At 51.4% G+C, this 20343-nt stretch overlaps 1 protein-coding gene across 1 annotated transcript in view; it reads left to right on the top strand.

The window, feature by feature from the left end:
* The window catches only part of Plekhm2 (pleckstrin homology and RUN domain containing M2), a 37574-nt gene that overhangs the window by 1105 nt on the left and 16126 nt on the right, over nucleotides 1-20343 (top strand). The window contains exons 3-6 of the mRNA XM_015485663.2: nucleotides 17598-17704; nucleotides 17964-18073; nucleotides 18522-18621; nucleotides 19154-19241. Coding sequence (XP_015341149.2) covers nucleotides 17598-17704; nucleotides 17964-18073; nucleotides 18522-18621; nucleotides 19154-19241 — 405 coding nt within the window. The remainder of the gene's footprint in view (nucleotides 1-17597; nucleotides 17705-17963; nucleotides 18074-18521; nucleotides 18622-19153; nucleotides 19242-20343) is intronic.

Below are 20343 nucleotides of genomic sequence, written 5' to 3'. Positions count from 1 at the left end.
CCTTCCTTCCTTCCTTCCTTCCTTCCTTCCTTCCTTCTTCTTATCTTATTATCAGTAGTCTTATTATTACTATCAGTAGTAGTTGGTAGTAGTAGTAGTATTGGTACTGGGGATTTAACCCAGGAATGCTTTACCATTGAACTACATCCCCAGCCCATTTTTATTTGGAGACAACCCCAAGTTGCTGGGGTTACAGTTGTGTGCCGTTGTGCCCAGATGAGTTCCACTGTTGTCACACCTAGATTTTGTGATGAGCAGCACATACTCTAGCACCCAAGAGGTGACATAGCTGTTATCCTACCTGAATCTCAGGGAACTGTGTTCTTGGATGGAGATAGGATTTGGGGGCTATTAGAGTCGGACGGTCAGCAGGACGGAACAAACCCCGTGGTTCCACGGTTCTGGGCAGGGAGCGAGTAGCAGAGGCTAACAAAGCCTGTGGTTGCTGAGTTGTTAATAGAGAAGCATCCTAGCAGGATGTTGGCATTTTGTTTCTTTTCTTTCTTTATTTGATATTATTAATAATTTATTAACTTTTGGTACCCGGGATTGAACCCAGGGGCGCTTTACCCCTGAGTTATATCCCCAGCCCTTTTATTTATTTTTATTTTGAGGCAGGGTCTCCCTAAGTTGCTAAGGCTGGCCTTGAACTTGCGATCCTCCTCCTGAGTCTCTGGGATTACAGGGTGCTTCACCGTGCCCTGCGTGTTGGCATTTTGGATGGCAGGTGGTTCTACTAAACAGCATCATCTCCAGGGAAGGGAAGGCAGTGGTTTTCAGTTTTGAGTTTTGTCCTGTTTTTGAGGAGTGAGTCTGTTAAGTACACATGCAGTTTAAGCAAATGATCTGCTGTAAGAAGCAGCCTTGGCCCTCTAACAGTTTGGGGGGGAAATTTTAAACATAATTAGGGTTCTGGGGGTGGTGGCACATTGCCTGTAATCCCAGGGACTCGGGGGTCTGAGGCAGGAAGATCCTAAGTTTGAGGCCAGCCTGGGAAATTTAGCAAGACCTTGTCTCAAAAACTTTAAAAAAGGGCCAGAGATGTAGCTCAGCGGTAAAGCACCCCTGGGTTCAGTCCCTAGAACCACAAATTAAAAATAACTAAATAAGGGGCTGGGGCTGTAGCTCAGTGGTTGAGTTGCCTGGAATGTGTAAGGCACTGGGTTCGATCCTCAGCACCACATAAAAAAATAAAGATATTGTGTCCATCTACAACTAAAAAAAAAATAACTAACTAAATAAAATAGCTAGGGCAAGGAGAAGCCCTCAGAGAAGGAAGGCTTCACCAAGTCCTGATAAATTGGTAGAATTTAGAGAAGGAAAAGAAGCAGGCATCCAAACTAGAAGGAGCATCCCAAGGACGTGGAGCCCTCCAGGTGGTCTTCTGGGGACAGTGAGGAGTGTGCAGGGGATCCTGCTGGGTGGGGCCGGAAGGTGCTCTCTGGGGAGCCATCCAGCCTAGAAGCTGAGACACAGGCTTCAGAGGTTCTCGGGCCTGGGCCTGGGCCTGGAGTCCGGGTTTGTCATTGACTGTGTCAGTCCTGGCTGGTGACAGCCAGAACCTACTGGTGTTCTAAGGAGAATTCAGTTGCCTGTGGTACTCAGCACGCAGCCGGCGCCTGTGCACTGTGAGGCCTAAACCAAAGGAAGCCACCATTATGACTTGGGAGCAGTTTTCCGTGTGTGTCACACTATGCTTTTTTTTTTTTTTAATACTTTTTTTTAGTTGTCAATGGACCTTTGTTTTATTTATTTACACGCAGTGCTGAGAATTAACCCAGGGCCTCCCACATGCTAGGCAAGTGCTCTCCCCCTGAGCCCCAGCCCCACGCTATGCTTCCTATAAGCTTTTTCTTGAAAGACCAGATGGTAAATATTTGGGGACATGGGGTCTTTGTTGAACCATCTCCTCTCTTCTGCCCTTGGAACTCAAAAGCAACCGCCATGCAGGGCGTGGCTGTGTTCCAGTAAACCTTTATTTACCAAAGTAGGCCTCATGCTGTTTTGGCCCACAGGCGGTATTTTTAGGTATTTTTATTTACACACGTGTGCACCCAAAAAAGTCCTCACTGAGGCGGGCGCAGAGTCACCTTCTGGCTTGTGGTTGACCTGATCTGTCGCATTTCATATCAGGCTTGTGGAGTGGACGTGGACTCTGAGTTCTGTCCCATGGTCGTGTGTTCAGTTATTTAAAACACTGCTGAGCTCCTTCCCTCTGTCCCCGTGTTCTAGGCCCCAGGGAACTCGCTGTGGAGGCAGATAAGGTCTCTGCCTTCATGGAAGTGACATTCTAGTAGGAGATGAGAAATAAATGAAGGGATGGACAAACAGGATTTCAGACTGTGGCAATACACAGGCGTCACACAGACCTTGTGACAGGGCATGGGCAGGGAAGTCTGTGGAGGAGGTGACCAGGGAGCACTCCCCAAAGCAGTGACATTGCCTTCCTAAGGAACCTTGGTCAGGTGCAGAGAAGGGACATTATCTAAGAAAATAGGTAGTGAGGTGGCCATGCCTGTCATCCCAGAGGCTCAGGAGGCTGAGGCAGGAGGATGGCGAGTTCAGAGCCAGCCCCAGCAAATTAGCAAGTTCCTAAGCAACTTAGGGAGAGCCTGCCTCAAAATAAAATATAAAAAGGGTTGGGATGTGACTCCGTGGTTGGGGGCTCCTGGGTTCAATCCCTAGTATCAAAGAACAAAAACAACAGCAAAAAAAAAATCCAGCTCAGAAGCACCTAGAATGAATAGGAACCGCCCCTGTTCCCCTCCCCCTTAAGCAGGAGAAATGAGTCCTGGGGTGGTTAACCAGAAGTGACTTGTTCAGGTCCTCCTGGGTCAGGTACCTTAGGCTCTATTTCCGGCAGACGTGCCACGTGGAGCAGGGGGCTCCTTGTCAGTCTGGAATCCGGGGACAGCAGTGACTGGCCGCAGCTGTTGGCCATCCTGGTCTGTCGGTGAAGATCTGAGGGCAGGGCCTTTCCTCCCTCTCCTTGTCCCCGAGAGCTGGGTCTGCAGTACTTTAAATCAGCTCGTTCCTGGAGAGGGTTGCTAGGTATGTGTGGGTTTAGATCAATAGTTTTGTTCTCACTGGCTTCAAGGGAAATTGTTCTGGAAGTCCCCAAGGACCCGAATCTCCAGGGCAAAGATCTAAATAAAATAATACTACCCAAGCATTTTATAAGGAGGGCCCTCTTCCCTGCTTCCTCTTCCCTGGATCCTGGCCTTGGCCATAGCTTTGCTCCTGGCCTTGCATAATAGAGGCCAGGAGGAACCAGGGGCCCCCAGTGTGGGCAGAGAGCGCCAATCCAGGTCACCCGCCCGGCCCAGGAATAGACGCTGGTGGAGAAGCGAAGACTTTTTTTTCTGAGCCCCGCCCATTGGCTTGGTTTGGATTTGGTTCTCCTTTTCTGAAATGCTTCTCTGGCGTCAGGTTTGTCTTGGAAGCTTGTCACTACCGTCCTTCCAGCCCGGCTCAAGCATTCCCAGGCCTGTCTCCGTGGTGTGGCCCTAGCTTAGGCCCTTCCAGATCCGAAGGCCTTGTGAGGTCTTGAACGCGGCAGAAGCTCACCTGCATCTGGGGCTAGAGAGAAGCAGGTCACATTCAAGTGGGAGGACCAAGGCTGACTGTGGTCACTCTGTAGTCACAGATCACACCCCAGAGTGTCCAGTGGAGCAGGCTATTCCTGTGAGTCTTCCTCCAGATTCTCCAGCTAGAACCCAGTGTGAAGAGAATTTCACAGAAAACTTGAAAATCCCATGCCAGCTCGCGGAGCCATTGGCCTGGAGACCTGACCTGGAGAGGTCAGGGCAGGTTTTAATGCCAAGGCAGGGAGGGGCTGGGTGGCGCTGTGGCGCAAGGTACTCAGGCGCTAAGCCAGGAGTTCAAGGTCAGCCTGGGCAGCTTAGCGAGACCCTGACTCAAAATAAAATACAGAAGCCTGAGCACGTGGTCAGTGGTTCAGTCCCCAGTGCTGGAAAAATAGGAGGGCAGGAGGAAGGGCTAGGGATCAGAGGTGTGCTGAGGGGAGAAGGCTGGCATTGCTTCGGCAGGTACCTCGGGATCCCGGGTGGGTCATTCTTCCCCCAGGAATCTGGTGACGTCTGGGCCTCAGGATCACCACCATGGGAAGGGCATGTTGCCACCAGAGCTGGCAGTGCCCTCGTGTGCAAGGGGAACAGGTGGCCTCGCTGCCCGTGAAGAGGCTCTCTCAGTGGCATCTGGAGCCCTGCCCTGCGGGGTGGAGCGGAGAGCTGGCCTCCTGGAGGGCCAGGTGGTGGCGCTGGCCAGTTTGGGTGAGCTCTCCTGACAGTTCTCCCTGCTGCTGGCTTGAGGGGACACCCTAGAGCTTCCATCTGAGGCCAGAGAATCGGGACAGTTTCTGGGAGAGTCCTTTAGGCTGGAACTGAAAGTTGGGGCCACTGATCCATTGGTCATACAACAACTCGGGGTGTGAGAGTGTCTCCTCTCTCGCCACCAGAGCAGCTTCGCCATCTGTGTATTGTGACTTATCATCTCCCCTTGCTCTCATTACAGAAGTGACGAGGAGGTATTCGTTTCCTATCATCCTGCTCCCCGGGAACTGTGGTGACCAATAGAATCTCCACAGCCCAGTGCTGTGGGAGGACAGGAGGGCATGGTAATGGCTCTGCTGCCTGTCGACACACAGTCGAAGTGGAGAAGCCACTTGTCCAAAGTCAGAAGGCCTGCAGGGGTGCCGCCGAGATGAGAGGCAGTTTTTTGGCTCTTGCTCTTTGTTTTTGTGTCTTTTGATGATATTTGACCACCAGGCACTCTACACTGAGCATCTCCAACGCCCTGTCCCGCTTTTTTAAAATATATTTTTAGTTGTTGATGGACCTTTATTTTATTTATTTATATGTGGTGCTGAGAATAGAACCCAGTGCCTCACACATGCTAGGCATGCGCTCTGCCACTGAGCTACAGCCCAAGCCCTCCGACCCCCGCCCCTTTTTTAAAAAAAATTTTGATGGACAGCATGCCTTCATTTTATTTTTTTTTTTAATTTTTTTTAGTAGTAGTTGGACAAAATATCTCTATTTATTTTTATGTGGTGCTGAGGATCAAACCCAGGGCCTCACACATGCTAGGCAAGCACTCTGCCCCAAGCTACAACCCCAGCCCTCCAACCCTTTTAATTTTTAAAATTTATTTTGAGACAGTCTTGCCAGGTTGCCCAGGCTGGCTTCAAACAACTTGCAATCCTCCTGCCTCAGCCTCCCAAGTCGCTGGGATTATAGGGGATGGGGTGAGGCAGGAGGATGGCCAGTTCAAGGCCAGCCACAGCAATTTAGTGAGGCCCTAATTCAAAATGAAAAGGACCAAGGAGGAGCTCAGTGGTAGAGCGCCTGGCTTCAATCCCTAGAGAAAACCCAACCAACCGACCAACCATGGATTGTGATCTGTGAAGTCCCCGCTCCCCCATGCTTCCTCACCCTGGGGTAGCTGATTACCTGCTCAGGCCTTGGAGGGAAATCGGGGTCCCCGCCATGTGATTAGACAGGGACTCTGGGGACTGTTTTCCTCCAGCACCCCAGTGGTGTCTGGGTGGGATTGCTTGAGTGGTCTTGCACAGGCGCAGCCCCAGGAAAGGGGAAGTGAAAGACAACCCAGAGCCAGCCGGCTCCAGGCTCCACAGGCCTGGCTCAAATGAGGCTTTGAGAAACTGCCCTCTTCCCGTCAGGGCGTGAGCAGGCCTGAGCATGGGGTGCTCAGAACCCCAGGCAGGGCTCCTGCAGATGCCCGCCTCCAGCCCCGCAGTGGGAGAACGGGGTGGCGCCAGGCCTGCCCGTGGCTTCCAGGCCAGCGTGGCTTCTGGGCCTCTGGTGTTTGCCTAGGAACCTCTTGGCAGAGCCTCGCCATGTTCTGCCCACTCTGAGAGACATCCTTGGTCCCAGGTTCCAGAGCAGAGCGGTCACAGTGCCTTGAGGCTTGTGCTCTCTCCTTCCTGGTGGGAGGAGCGTTTAACTGTAGAAACTGTGCTCGGTCCAAGTACCGAGAGATCTGGCCTTCTTGGCCATCATCCTTCCTGCGCCCCAAAGGAAGCGCAGGAAAAGGAAACCCACGAATGATTCCCTACCTGCCTTTTGCTTTCAGCAGAGCTGTCAGAGCAGAGCACCTACAGGTCTCCAGCAAAGGGACCAGCAGCAGCAATTTGGGAGATCGAGAAGGAAAATGTGGAGCTGGTGCTGTATTTGGTGGCAAATAAGTGGCTAAGAAGCCTCAGTTTCACCAGTCTTGCTTGTGAAGCAGTGCGGGCCATGGCAGGCCAACCCTTTGTGACAGCTCTGCTGGGGGAGGGATCCAGCCAGTCCAAGCCAGTCCCCACGGCCTGGCACAGGTCCTTCCTGGGCAGGGGCTTGGCCATCCCCCAGGGACCTCAGCTGAAGGACATGGTTTTTCATGCCCATTTAGAGGACCATCTTCTCCAAATCAAGGACCTCTGGTTCTTATGCAGGGAGGGCTCTGAGTTCTTCTGCCCCATAGTCCGCTGTCCTGTGGTTGGTTGTCATTTCCTGGCTAAGAAGGGGTGGGATCTCGGGTTAGGGATTCTATAATCACTAGAGTAAGGCAGAAGCATCACGGTTGCCTGGGTTGGTGGAGCAGCAGTCACCAGCAACCGGAACCTCTGCTGACACCCTCACGCTATCTAGGAAGAAGCAGCTAGAGTGTTCCTGCCCAGCCCCTACCTCCCCATTCCGTTCAGTCACTGAAGCCCTGGGATGGCCCAGTGCCCCGCGCTCTGCCCTCCTGGGGAGGGTGCAAGGAGGAGCACTTTCTGAGGGTTTGGGCAGGTACACCCAGCCCCACCCCGGCTCAACAGCTGTTTCACCCAGGTGGGTGGCCGCCTCCAGCACTGGCCTTCTCCTGGAGGGCATCTGGCCGAGACTGCAGGAAGCAGAGGGACACTGGGCGAAGCCTGAGCCCCAGTCTCCCTCCTAAAATGGGAGGCTCTGGCTGAGCGATTATTGCTGCCTTTCCAGCAGGTTCAGCAGTCAGTTCCATTCACGGACACCCCGCCCCAGTCTCTGGCTCCCTTCACGCTTCCTGCACGGAGGTTCTCACTGAGTCCTGGGAAACTGCTGCTAAAAACTAAGGGCTCTCCAGCCAGCTCCGGCCTCGCCTTGGACGCTGCTAGATCCTCCATAGACATGCTGTTGGCAGTGGGGATCCAGGCCTGGGGGGTGTAACAGGCATTGCTCTTAAGAAGCCTGGCTAAGACGAAAGCATTTATTGGCTTGTCTGCTTGTTTATTTCTGAGGGGATAGATCAAGAGCGCTGGCCTTTCCCTTCAGATCTGCCTGAGGCTGGCCCATAGGGCTGATGCAAGGTAGGGCGGGGGTGAGGTGTCACAGTGGCCTCCCCAAGGGAACAGTAGATAGCTCTGACCACAGCAGCCCTTGTCCAGCTGCCATGATCCCCACTAGTCCTCTTGGGGTCCCTCACTGAGGAGTCCATGCATCAAGGCTTAGGGGTACCCCAACTTATGAGGTAGTAAATGGTACAAGTGGCCTGAACTCTGCCTTTCCTCTGGGGACCTGCCCTGGAGAGGAAGAATGTCCCAGAAGATCTGGGGACGGTTTGCCCAATCAGTGGCCATGCTGGAGTAGGACTCCAAAACACAAGGCTGGCTGCACCTGTCACTTCTCCCGAGGCTTGTCCTCACCCACAGTGCTCCTGCAGGGTCTCAGGACAGGCCTTGTAGACTAAGGGGACCTGGGGGTCTTTGCTACAGTCTGTCTCTAAGGTTCAGTTGAGCCAAAGTTGCCCAGTGTGGCCTTGAACTTGGAATCTTCCTGCCTCTGCCTCCCGAGTAGGATTACAGGTGTGTGCCACTGTGCATGGCTGATTTAATTCTTGGGACAGTTTGAGGTGAGAAAGCAGCCCTTTGGTTGGGGTCTTTCCTGCTCTTGGATTTCTGTCTCCTAGACCTCAACTGCTGAGGCTGTCCTAAACTTGCTGTCATCTAAATACGATTGGTCTCCTTGGAGCTAGTAGGGAGGCTGCTGTTACCTGGTGATCTCCCCCATGAGAGCATGCCTCAGGTGGCGCCAGGCTGAGTTTTTCCTACAGCCATAGGCCTGCGTTCTGTGGGTAAGCAGGGACAGGCATGGCAGGGGTCGCGGAGGAGCCTGTAGTGGTCACCAGGTGGAGCACCCGTGTGTTCAGCCCACTCTCAGCCCTGCAGAGCTTCCTGATGTTGTTGGAGCAGGATTTTGTCCTCTCTAAATATAGAGGTGTTACCCCTCCTCCTTCCCAGGATAGCCTGGGAGTCAGTGGCAGAGTTGGATCCAGATCTCCCATCTGTTGGGCTGGCAGCATCAAATCCTGTGGCTTGACTGACTTGGGAGAGAGAAAGGAGGTCACCATCTTTTCTTCCTTACTTTCTTCTTCTTCTTCTTCTTTTTTTTCCCCAGCTCAGGGGACTGGTTTAAGGGGTGCTCTACTTATTTTCATTCCCGGCCCTTTTTGCTTTTTGAGACAGAGTCTTGCTAAGTTGCCCAGGCTGGCCTTGAACTTGTGGTCCTCCTGCTTCAGCCTCCCAAGGAACTGGAATTAGAGGTGTGTGCCTCTGTGCCCGGCTGTAACCATCTTTTCATTTGCCCATTTATAATCTTTCACAGCTGCCTTTGAGTTACCTATTATAGAACAATCTGGAAGGGCTGCTTGGTACTAGCTATGGCACTTACAGTGTTTTGTGTTTGTGTGTCTACGAAAGAGACAAAACAAGGGCAGCCCAGAGCAGAGTGGGACCAACCCTGATTAAAAGGCTCTGCGTCAGGCATTCTTGGCTTGCTGGAGAGTGCCGCCCACATTTCCCCGAAGCCACGGGGTCTGGCTTAGTCTCCTGATGGCCAGTCTGCCCAGGGGGCTCAGGGAGCACCCACCCCCTGGCTGGGAAGGGCTCTGGGATGAGCTGAACCAGCTGTCCCCAGGCCTGGTGCCTGAGTCCCCCCAAAAACCAGACAGAAGAGTCATTTAGCCCATCCTGGGTGTTTGAGATGGAGGCCAGGCCGCTCCCGGACCTTGGGGAGCATAGTTCTAAAGGGCACTGTAAGAATGAGCGGCCTCTGCACCCTCAACTGACCTTGCTTGTTTCTAGATTTTCTTCTGATGAGAACTTTTTTATCCTCCCTTGGTCAGGAGAACCAGCCCACCTGCCTCTGGCTCACGTCTGTGGCTACCTCCCCGGGACAGGGGAGCCCCTCTCCTCTTTCCTGTTCTGGAAGGAACTCTCTGGCTGACTCCACCCGTTCTTGTTCTCCCAACACCCTTTTGGCAAAACTGGTCCAAGGAGTTTTCCATATTTGCTCTCCTGTCACGTGCTCCTTTGTTCTCTCCTTCCCTCCTTGCAGCTCCCTCCCTCTCCTCCCTCTCCTCCCTCTTCCCCCTCTTCCCCCTCCTCTTCCCACCTCTCTCATCATCTCATGGAAAGTCTTGCGTCAGCTATGCCCGCATCCCTCCATTATTTTGAAACAGATTCCAGACATCCAAAAATACTTCAGTATCTATTGCTCCAAGATGAGGACTCTTTTCTCATATAACCCAATACCACCTTTACATCTTTAAAAAGTTGGCCAGGTACCATGGCACACACCTGTCATCCCAGTGATTCATTCAGGAGGCTGAGGCAGGAGGATCACAAGTTCAAGGCCAGCCTCAGCAACTTATCGAGACCCTGTCTCAAAATTGTAAAAAAATAAAGGAAAAGGTGTGTGGCTGTAGGCCAGTTTATAGCACCTCTTGGTACAAAAAAATTAAAAAATTTTCCTTAATATCATCAAATTTCTGCTGAGTTTTGCAGCTCCAATTGCTTCATTCATTAAGGCTGTTTCTGGACATGCTTGCTTGTTAAGCAGGTTCCCCTCACACTTCCCACCCTCCCTCTCTGTGTCCTGCCCCCTCACCCAGGTTTCCTTCATCAAGTTTCCCAGCATCTCCCTTTCTAATGGTCCTCAGTTGCTGCGGCTGCTGTTCCCTAACTGGGGCACTCTGCCCCCAGAAACCTCCACAGCCCTGCCCTCGGGGGCACCTTCTCCAGCTCAGTTTGTTTTGTTTTGCTGTACAGGGATAGAACCCAGGGTCCTCTACCACTGAGCGACAGCCACAGCCCCAGCCGCAGCCCCTTCTTTTTTTTTAAATATTAATTTTTTAGTTGTAGTTGGACACAATACCTTTATTTTATTTTTTTAATTTATTTTTATGTGGTGCTGAGGGTTGAACCCCCAGGGCCTTGCACGTGCTAGGCACGTGCTATACCGCAGAGCCACAACCTTAGCTCCATCCCAGAGCCACAACCTTAGCTCCATTTTATTTTAGGGACAGGGTGTCCCTAAGTTGTTGAGGCTGCCTTGAACTTTTGATCCTCCTGTCTCAGCCTTCTGAGTCACTGGGATTAGAGGCGTGTGCCACCGCGCCTGGCCTGCATACCCTGCCTCTGTTTTTGTTGGGTTGTTTGGTTCTGGGGAACTTTGTGCATGGTAACAGCTTTGTGCATGTTAGGCATGCTCTCTACCACGGAACTGTTTCTGGCCCTTTTTATTTTTTTATTTAGAGCCAGAGCCTTGGTAATTTATCCTGCTGGCCTTGAATTTGCAATCCTCCTGCTTCATCAGTAGCTGGGATGACAGGTGTGCCCCACTGTGCCTAGCCCTGCCTTTTTTTTTTAAATAGCACTTATGGTTCCCGGATTCTATTTTATATATTTGCACATAGTTTATCTCTGCCACCAGAATGTAAGTTTTATAAGGACTTAAGGACTTTGTAAAAGAATAGTATCTACTGGGCACAGTGGCATACATGTGTAATCCCAGCTACTCCGAGGACTGAGGCAGAACTGCAAGTTCATGCCTAGCTAGGCAACTTAGTGAGACCCTGTTTAAAAAAAAGAAAAAGAAGCAGCAGCAGCAGCAGCAGCTTTAGGGATGTAGATGTAGTAGTTTAGTGGCAGAAGGCCCCTGGGTTCAATCCCTAGTACTGCGAAGTAAATAAATAAAAGGAATAGTACCTGATGTACATGAAGTAGGTGCTCAGTAATTAAAAAAAATTTTTTTAGTTATAGATGGACACATATTTATTTATTTTTATGTGGCGCTGAGGGTAGAACCCAGGGCCTCACCCATGCCAGGCAAACGCTCTACCACTGAGCTCCAGCCCCAGCCCTCAGTAATATTTTTTTAAAAATATTTTTCTTTGTAGATGGACACAATACCTTTATTTATTTTTTATTTTTATTTATTTATTTTTTATTTTTGGTACTCGGGATTGAACTCAGGGGCACTCAACCACTGAGCCACACCCCCAGCCCTATTTTGTATTTTATTTAGAGACAGGGTCTCACTAAATTGCTAAGCACCTCGCCATTGCTGAGGCTGGCTTTGAACTCGTGATCCTCCTGTCTCAGCCTCCCAAGCTGCTGGGATTACAGGCGAGTGCCACTACGCCCCCGGGCTATTTATTTTTATGCAGTGCTGAGGATCAAACCCAGGGCCTCACATGTGCTAGGCAAGTGCTCTGTCACTGAACTACAACCCCAGCCCTTCAGTTATATTTTTGACCTGGATGACTTGACTCTGCAGGCTTGAGCCACCCTCTCTGGCCACTGCTGAACTGAATTTTGAGCAAGAGACACCTCCCCAGCCCAACCTGTCCCAAGGGTGCTTGCCCCCGCTGCCAAATTCTACCCAGCAGATCAGCAGGTTTCTTCTTACAGAGCTGAATAGTCAGTATTTCGGGCTCTGCAGGCCATATAGTCTCAGTTGCCTTTATTCAACTTGGCTGTTGTAATGCCAGAGCAGGTATAGATGTGGGTTCCAATAAAACTTTATTGGCAAAAACAAGAGCAAGCCCCTGGCCATACCGGCCAACTCCACTCACCCCATGCCAGGAGTGTTCTGCCTTCTCCAGGTCCACATGGACAGAGGCCAACAGCAGAGCGACTTGACAGTCTTAAGCCGCGGGATGAATTTCTTCCTAGGAGTGGGGTCTCCTCCGAGCAGCTAGGGCTTATTGTGACTCAAAAGACACTTCCTTGTTTCTGAGGGAAGCTGGTGTGGGGCACAGGAGGGAGGGTCACTGGCACACCTTCTCAGAAACGGCCTGGCGGGCCTCAGTGCCTGCAAGGAACCGACTACAGACGACCCAGAGTCCATATCAACCATGGCTCTTCAGTTCTCCTGATTTAGGAAGGGACACTGCTTTTTTTTTTTTAATTCTCCTAAAACATATAGGGAAGGAATGCAGATGTCCTAACATTTGTGTACATTATTCCCTCAGGTTCTGGAGCTCACATTTGGTGAAAAGACCTGGGAGAGCTGGGTATGAGGCGCATGCCTGCAACCACAGCTACATGGGAGGCCGAGGCAGAGGATGGCAGGTTGAGACTAGCCTGGGCAACTTAATGAGACTCAAAATTAAAAAAAATAAATAAAAAGGACTGGGGATGTAACTCAGCGGTAAAAAGCCCCTAGGTTCAAAAAAAAAAAAAAAAAAGAAAGAAAGAAAGAAAGAGAAAGAGAGAAAAGACCGGGGTTTAAAATCTGGCTCTGCTGCTTACTCGCTTGGCGACCCACTTTATGGGGTTGCTCTGATGATTAAGTATGTTCCTGAGCTGCACTGTCATCACAGCTGCTGGCACCTGAGTGTTTACAAGGTGTCACGCCCTTTGATCAATACAGTGCGACCATCATCTGAACCCTTGTGACATCCTTTAGAGGGGTTCCAAGGAAGGTACTAAGCCCATTTTAAAGATGGGGACACCGAGTTTAGAGGTCACATAGCAAGTGAGTTGCAGAGTCGGATTCAAGCATATTATCTGACCCTAGAATCCACACACTGAGCAGTGCTTGGTAAATGTGGCTCGCGCCACAGCCGGCATCGGCTCCCCACAAGTGTCTCTGGGCTGGAAGATGGCAGTTGTCTCCCAGGCTGGGCTGTCTGCTGTGCTCGTCCCAGTCCTGTCATCCAGGGGTCCTTGTTCATGTGAGGGTTGTCTTCCACAGCTGTTCTTTCAGAGTCTTGCTGGTAGCCATTGGCTGTGGCCTGTCTGTGGCTAAGGGACAGCGCATCTGCTTCTATTTACCTTGGTGCCATGCTTTGCTGACCAGATCCCAAGGCACAAGCCCAAGCTGTTGACACAGCTCCACGGGCTCTTGCATCATTTATCATCTTCTTCTTCTTTTTTTTTTTTTTGGTGCTGGGGATGAACTCAGGGCTTTGGCAGACAAGTGCTCTGCCCCTGAGCCGTACCCCAGCCCTATGCATTATTGATTCCTGGACATTGTTTTTCCTTTTCCTTTTCAGTAGGAGATCTGTGTTGGGCTATAGCATTGATTCAGGCTCATTTTGTCACCTGAGATGATGGGATTACTCTTTTAGTAAAGAATGATTAAAGAGGGCACTGGTCCCAGTGGTCTAGAGGCTGAGTTCAAGGCTAACCTCAGCAATTTAGTGAGGCCCTAAGCAACTTAGCAAGACCCTGTCTCTAAATAAAATATAAGAAGGGCTGGGGATGTGGCTCAGTGGTGAAGTACCAGTACCAAGAGTAGGAGTTAGGACCCTGCTGGTGAAGAGGAGGTGAGGGACAGAGCAGAGGCAGCGCTGTGCGCTTGCATCTGAATTTATGCTTATCCAGTGCTGTGCCACTGGTGTGACCAAGAAAAATGGGTTCAACATTGTAAATAATCTCCACTGCTTAGTGAGCACCTGCTGCTCACCTGACCTGTGCAGTAGTATCCCAGCAAAGTGTCAGCGGTGACAGACATGCTCTGGACTTACACTAATGCAGTGGCCCCTGGCCACATGTGGCCACTGAGCATTTGGAATGCGGCTAGTGCAACTGGAGCTGATTTTTAAAATTTTGTTTCATTTACATTTAAGCTTAAATAGCCTCATGGGGTAGAGGCTACGGATTTGACAGCTCAGCTCTAAAAAATCCTTGTAACATGTGTTATAGACGACAAAAAATTAGGGTTAAAGTGTCAAGTAATTTAACAAAAGTGTGCAGCTCTGTAGCAGCAGTACCCTGTGTCCCACCTCCTGAGCCCTCTCCTCATGGTCAAGGGGAAGAAGTCCTGAATAGCTGGGCGCAGCAGCACATCCCAGCTTCTTGGGAAGCTGAGGCAGGAGGATGGCAAGTTCCAGAACAGCCTGAGCAACTTAGTGAGACTCTGTCTCAAATTAAAAAAATATAAAGGGCTGGATATAGCTCAGTGGTAGAGCATCTGTGGGTTCAATCCCCAGAACCGGAAAACAAAAAAGGCCTTAATAAATGGGCTGGGGGTCAACGGTCCTCGATAGAAAGACTCAATATTGCAAAGATTTCATTTCTTTCCACAGATAATCTCTGGATTCAGCATGAATCTATTAAAAACCCAGAAGGGAATTATAATGAAATTTGATTCTAAAAGATTGGGTTGGAATGATCAAAACAGTTTTGAAAAAGAGTAATTGGGATAGGGGAAGGAGTAGACTTATCTGCCCACATCCAAGTAATGAATAAAGTGAAAATAATTAAAAACAGGGTGCGGACACAGAATGACAGCAGATCAATAACACAGAATAGTTTAGAAAGGGGCATATCCAGTCACATCTCAATAGGGAGGGCTGGTCCATTCATTAATATGAGGAAATGGTTTCCTTCCAGAAGATAATGAAGCTGGATCCTTACTGCACATAATAAAAGATCTGAACATAATAATAAAAAAAAAAGGGTTGGGGTGTAGCTTAGTGGTCGAGCGCTTGCCTAGCATGTGCAAAGCCCTGGGTTCAATGTTCAGCACTACAAAAAAATAGAATAAAATAAAAAGTCCTAAAGCTGTAAAAGAAACCAGTGCAGCGGCGCACACCTGCAATCCCAGCTACTCAGGAGACTGAGGTAGGAGGATCTCTAGTTCAAGGCCAGCCTGGGTAATTGAGTGAGACCCTGTCTCAAAAAAAAAAAAAAAAGTAAAAAGGGCTGAGGTTATTGCTCCATGTGCAGCCCCATGCTGTCCACGGGCTGAGGGTGTGGCTCTGTGGCACAGCACCCTGCTGTCCACAGGGGACCAGGACAGCAGGAGGACTTGAGGCATCATGCACACCTTCATGTTGCCTATATTTTCCCAGTAAACGGCTGTTGTCTGTGGATCATTTAATTTTGTTACCTTGGCTTGAGAAAGGAATCCTAGTTCCTGCCTATCGGCTAAAAATCTCATTGCCTGCCGGGATTTCCTGGCCTGGGCCGCCTCCCTGTTCACACCTATGCACACGCCCACACGCATCCTGACCCCCTCACTCCAGTGTCACCACAGCTGAGGCTACTTTCATAATCAAGAAGACGAATAAACCTTCTTATGCTTTTGATGTTTTTATTTTCCTAGCTAATTATTTTTTGTAGTGTTGAGGACTAAACCCAGGGCCTCTCACCTGCTCCACAACTCTTCTACCACTGAGCTACACCCTTAGCCTCCCTTTTCTGAAATTTTATTTATTTTTGGGGGAGAGTAACGGGAGTTGAACTCAGGGGCACTCAACAACAGAGCCACATCCCCCGCATTTTTCATTTCATTTTGAGACAGGGTCTTGCTGAGTTATTGAGGCTGGCTTTGAACTTACTATCCTCCTGCCTCAGCTTCTGGAGCATTTGGGATTACAGGGTTTTTAAATTGTGTGTGTGTGTGTGTGTGTGTGTGTGTTGCTGGGGATTGAGCCCAGGGATTTGTGCATGCAAGACAAGCACTCTACCAACTGACCTATATCCCCAGCCCCTTACATTTTTTTATTAGTTCATTATAGATATGCATAATATTGATGTTCATTTTGACATAATTATGCATGGAGTATAATTTGCTCCAAGTCAATTTCCAGTACTTCCCTTTTTCCTCCCCTCCTCCCCCTCCTGTTCCCTTTTTCTTTGCTGATCTTTTTTCTATTTATTTATAGTTCTTAGAACATTAGTGCATTATGGATATACATCAAGGTGAAATTCACCGTGGTGTATTTATGTGTGTCATGGGTGTCTGATCAGATTTGTCCCACTGTTCCTCCTCTTTCCCATCCCCCTCGACTCCCTCAGTCTGTCCCCTTCCTCTGCTGCCTTGATCTCTCATCTGTTCTCATGGAAATCCCCTGCCTCTTTCGGGTCTTGCTTTTTAAATGAGGAAGTTATGATACATCTCTAAGGAGCCTTTCATCTATTTAAGATGCTCTGATCTCACATTTTGAAATTAAAAAACAAGCCCTTGTGGTGGTGCAGTCTGTAATCCCAGTGGCTGGGAGCCTGAGGCTGGAGGATTGCAAGTTCAAAGCCAGCCTCAGGAACTTAGTGAGGCACTAAGCAACTCAGGGATACTCTGTCTCTAAATAAAAAATAAAACAGGCTGGGGATGTGGCTCAGTGGTTAAGCACCCCTGGGTTCAAACTCTGCTACCAAAAAAAAAAAAAAGAAGAAGAAAATAAATTAAAAATTAAAGTACCTTTTTCCCTAATACCTGTGTTGAACTTGACCCTGAAGCCTGCAGGAGTGCCTCCAGCCACTGCAGAGGCACAGGGCAGGTCTGGCGGTTCCCTTCTCTGTCTTTATCTCCTGAAGCCTTTCCTCCTGAGGCACCATTTGCCTGCCTGGGGGATGGGCAGACCCCACAGGACTGTCCCCAGCCAGCAGGGCTGCTGGGCTTGCCCTGGGCCACGGGGTAGAGAGGCCATTTGTTGTGGGGCTGAATGGCTGGCCTCCCTCCAGGAGCACATGCTTCCTGGTGCATGGACGTGTCTTGCCTGCTGCAGCCCTTGCGGCCACTGCTTCCAGAAAACGCTTCAGAACACCTTTGTCCCCAGAGTTCAAACCTGAGACCAGGTCTGTGCTCTTGTGTCTTGCGAGCTTCTCCCTCTGGCAACGGCTAACCAGGTCGTGCTAACCTGAGCCAGGTCAGACGTCTCTCCCAGGGCTTTGCTGCAGTTGCAGGGGACGCAGACCCGGAGCGCGGCATCTTGGCCCTCAGGGGCTGACCCAGCTGCCGCGGTCTTCACAGAGCCCGCTCTGTGCTGTGGGTCACCCACCTGCCCTCCAAATCTCCTTGCATCAGTTGGACCTGGGAACAATGTCCTCCTTGGTGCAGGGCCCGACATGAGCCTGGCATGCGCCCAGATCCACGTTCAGCCTTGCCAGTGTCCTCAGGCCGTCCATGGCCCCTGAGCAGCCTTCTGCAAGGACACTGGCCTTGGTGTGTGCAGAGGGCAGCCAGCTCCGCGCAGGACCGCTGTTGTTGAGCTCCGGGTGCCTGTGCAGGTGTGGGTGCTGTAAGCTATGAGGATGGTACACTGCGTGGTGCCCCTGGCCAGACCCGGTGTGTGCCTGGGACTCGCTCACCAGCATCATCTTGTCACGCAAGGCGCTTGCTGAAGGACTTTCGGGGACAGGGCTGTGAGGAGTCGGGCTTTATCCTCTGGAACTCCAGGGTGGATCGGCAGCAGGGCCGGGCTTTTAAGGCAGACTGAAGGTCACTGTGGGGATGTCATCTGGCAGGGGTTTTCTCAGCTGCCTTCTTGATTCTTGAACTTCTGTAGCCCTGCTCTTTATCCACATTTGACGTTTTTTCTTCCAGCTGCAGAGCTACTTTGCCGCATGTGAGGACGAGACCCCTGCCATCCGCAACCACGACAAGGTCCTGCAGCGCCTGTGCGAGCACCTGGACCACGCGCTGCTGTACGGGTGAGTGGGTGCCCAGCCCTGGTGCCTGCAGAAGGCAATGCCCGGCCTCATCTGCCTTAGTTCCTGTCTGCCTTGCCAAGGGAGGCTGGTCTCGCTGAAGTGGGCCACAGCTATCCCAGGTAGCTCTGTGAACCCACGTGGCAGGCGCACCCACCTGGGGGAGGGCTCGGGGCCACGCACAGGTTGCCTGTGGCCTGACTGGTGGCAGCTGGTGGGTCAGCCCCACCCAGGCCCCAGCGCTGCCCTCCTGTCCTCACAGGCTGCAAGACCTCTCCTCTGGTTACTGGGTGCTTGTCGTGCATTTCACCCGGAGAGAGGCCATCAAGCAGATTGAGGTGCTGCAGCACGTGGCCACCAACCTGGGGCGCAGTGAGTAGTGCCAGGGAGACACGGGGCAGAGGCCAGTCACACACACACCCCGCCATGGGCAGCTCGGGCTCAGGTTCAGCCCGGTCAGCCCTGGGAGACTGCCTGCCTTGTGGCATCTGGTGGCAGGGGCGTTAAGATGCTCCACAAGACCCCATTTTCCCTGCACGTGACAGTTTGTGGGTGCTTTGGGGATGAGGGGGAGCGTGACGTAGACGAGAACTGGACTGCTCTTAGAGCCCAGGCTGAGCCCAGGGGAGGACTCTAGTTTCTGTCCCGAGCTGGGATCTGGGTTAGCCTGCAGGACAGGACAGAGTCCACACACAGCTCAGCCTGGCCGAGTGTGTCCCTGCCCTCTCTCAGATGTTCCTGGCCGGCCATGGGGGGGCCTGAGGGTGGTCGGAGAGCCTGGTCCTCAGCGGCCCTTTCTCCTCTCTGCCTTGGCCTGCAGGCCGGGCCTGGCTGTACCTGGCCCTCAACGAGAACTCCCTGGAGAGCTACCTGCGTCTGTTCCAGGAGAACCTGAGCCTGCTGCAGAAGTACTACGTCAGGTGAGTGCGGCACTGTCTCATCGCCTCCAGCTCCCCTGAGCCTCCTCCCAAAGCTTCCTGTCACATGTGGATACCCTACTGTGCCACATCAGAGACCTAGCCTGGCACTGCATGCTGAGGACACAGTGGCAGTGGCCAAAGAGCCCTGGGGGGCTTGCTGGAAGTGTGGTGGCTTCCTCTGGCAGCTCTGGGTCCTGCGGAGCCTGTGCACAGCTGGTGCCCTGCCTCAGACTGAGCCTGTGTTCCACCTCTGCCTCAGCCCTTGTTGGGGTCACTGCAGGGACAGATTATTTACAGCAACTGCTGGGAGTCTGACAAGCCTTATGCCACAGGCCCAGCTCTAGAGACAGTGGCCGGCGAGTGCCGTGTGGCTCACACCCAGGAGAATGCTGGGAAGAAGGGAGTGGGGACGAGTGCCCCAGCCGGCGGGGCTGTCACATATCTCGTTGCAACACAGTTGGTTGCTAGTGAGGTTGGGCTGAGCCGGCAACCAGACCCAGAACACCAGTGTCCCTTCCTCCATGTCTTTCAGGAACGCCCTGGTCTGCAGCCACGACCACCTGACGCTCTTCCTGACCTTGGTGTCTGGGCTGGAGTTCATTCGGTTTGACCTGGATCTGGTGAGACGCCATGGCTCTCGATGCTCGGAGTGCGAAGGGTGTGGCTGAGCTTGAGCAATGCTCAGTTGCTCAGGAGAGGGAGAGAAGCTTTTGGGGTTGGGAGAAGTGAAGGCAGAGGAGGGATCTCTCCCAGCTCCCTGTGGCGAGGATTCCTGATACAGGTGACTTCTCCCTCTCCAGGCAACATGGAGAAAAACCACATTCCCAGAAGCACTGGCCTTCATGTTTAGGACATGTGTGTCTGAGAAGGACAAGGCCCATCCACCTATGTGTTTCCTGGGATTCTGGCTTTCCAGTTGTTGTGCTCCCTGCTGCTCTCTCCAAATTCTCTAGCTTCCCTCACTGCCAGGCACAGTGGTCCCCCTGACCCCCAGACCCCAATGGAGGCCTGAAACTGCAGAGAGTACCAAGCTCTCTAGAGAGTGGTTTTTCCTTCACAAATGTGCCCAAGGTGGAGTTTAGTTGTAAATCAGGCTTAGTAAGGGATATCAGCTGGGCGTGGTGGTGCATGTCTGTAACCCCGGGGACTCATAAGGCAGTGCAAGTTTGAGGCCAGCCTCAGCATCTTAGCAAGACCTGTCTCAAGAAAAAGAGAGACCAGGATGTAGCTCAGTGGTTGAGCCCCCCTGGATTCAATCCCTAGTCTGTCTCTCTCTCTCTCTCTTTCTCTCTCTCTTTCTCTCTCTCATACACACATACACACACAACAATAAAGAAATAACAACTAATAGTACAGTACAACAATTATAACGATATCCTGTAATGAAAGTTATTTAAGACTTATGAATTGTTTTTTTTCTGGAAGTTTCCATTTAATATTTTTTGAATCACAGTAGCTAAAACCATAGAAGGCAAAACCACAGACGAGGGTCGACTGCTGCACAGATGTGGTGGTGACCACAGCACCAATGGACTTGGCTGTCCAGGGGGGCCTGGCTGCCCTGTCCTAGTCACGTCACCCTCCCTATGAGCACAGACTGAAAAGGGAACCCAGCAGTGGTAGAGAAGGGAAGGGGTGCTGACAGTGAGAGAGACCCGCGAGGCACTGGAGGCGCAGTGCCTTCTGACGGCTCTTTCTTCACCTTCATTTTTTTGGGGGGGC

Source organism: Marmota marmota, unplaced genomic scaffold (genome assembly GCF_001458135.2).
Source record: "Marmota marmota marmota unplaced genomic scaffold, marMar, whole genome shotgun sequence".
Lineage (NCBI taxonomy): Eukaryota > Metazoa > Chordata > Mammalia > Rodentia > Sciuridae > Marmota > Marmota marmota.
This window is presented reverse-complemented; position numbering and strand designations above follow the sequence as displayed.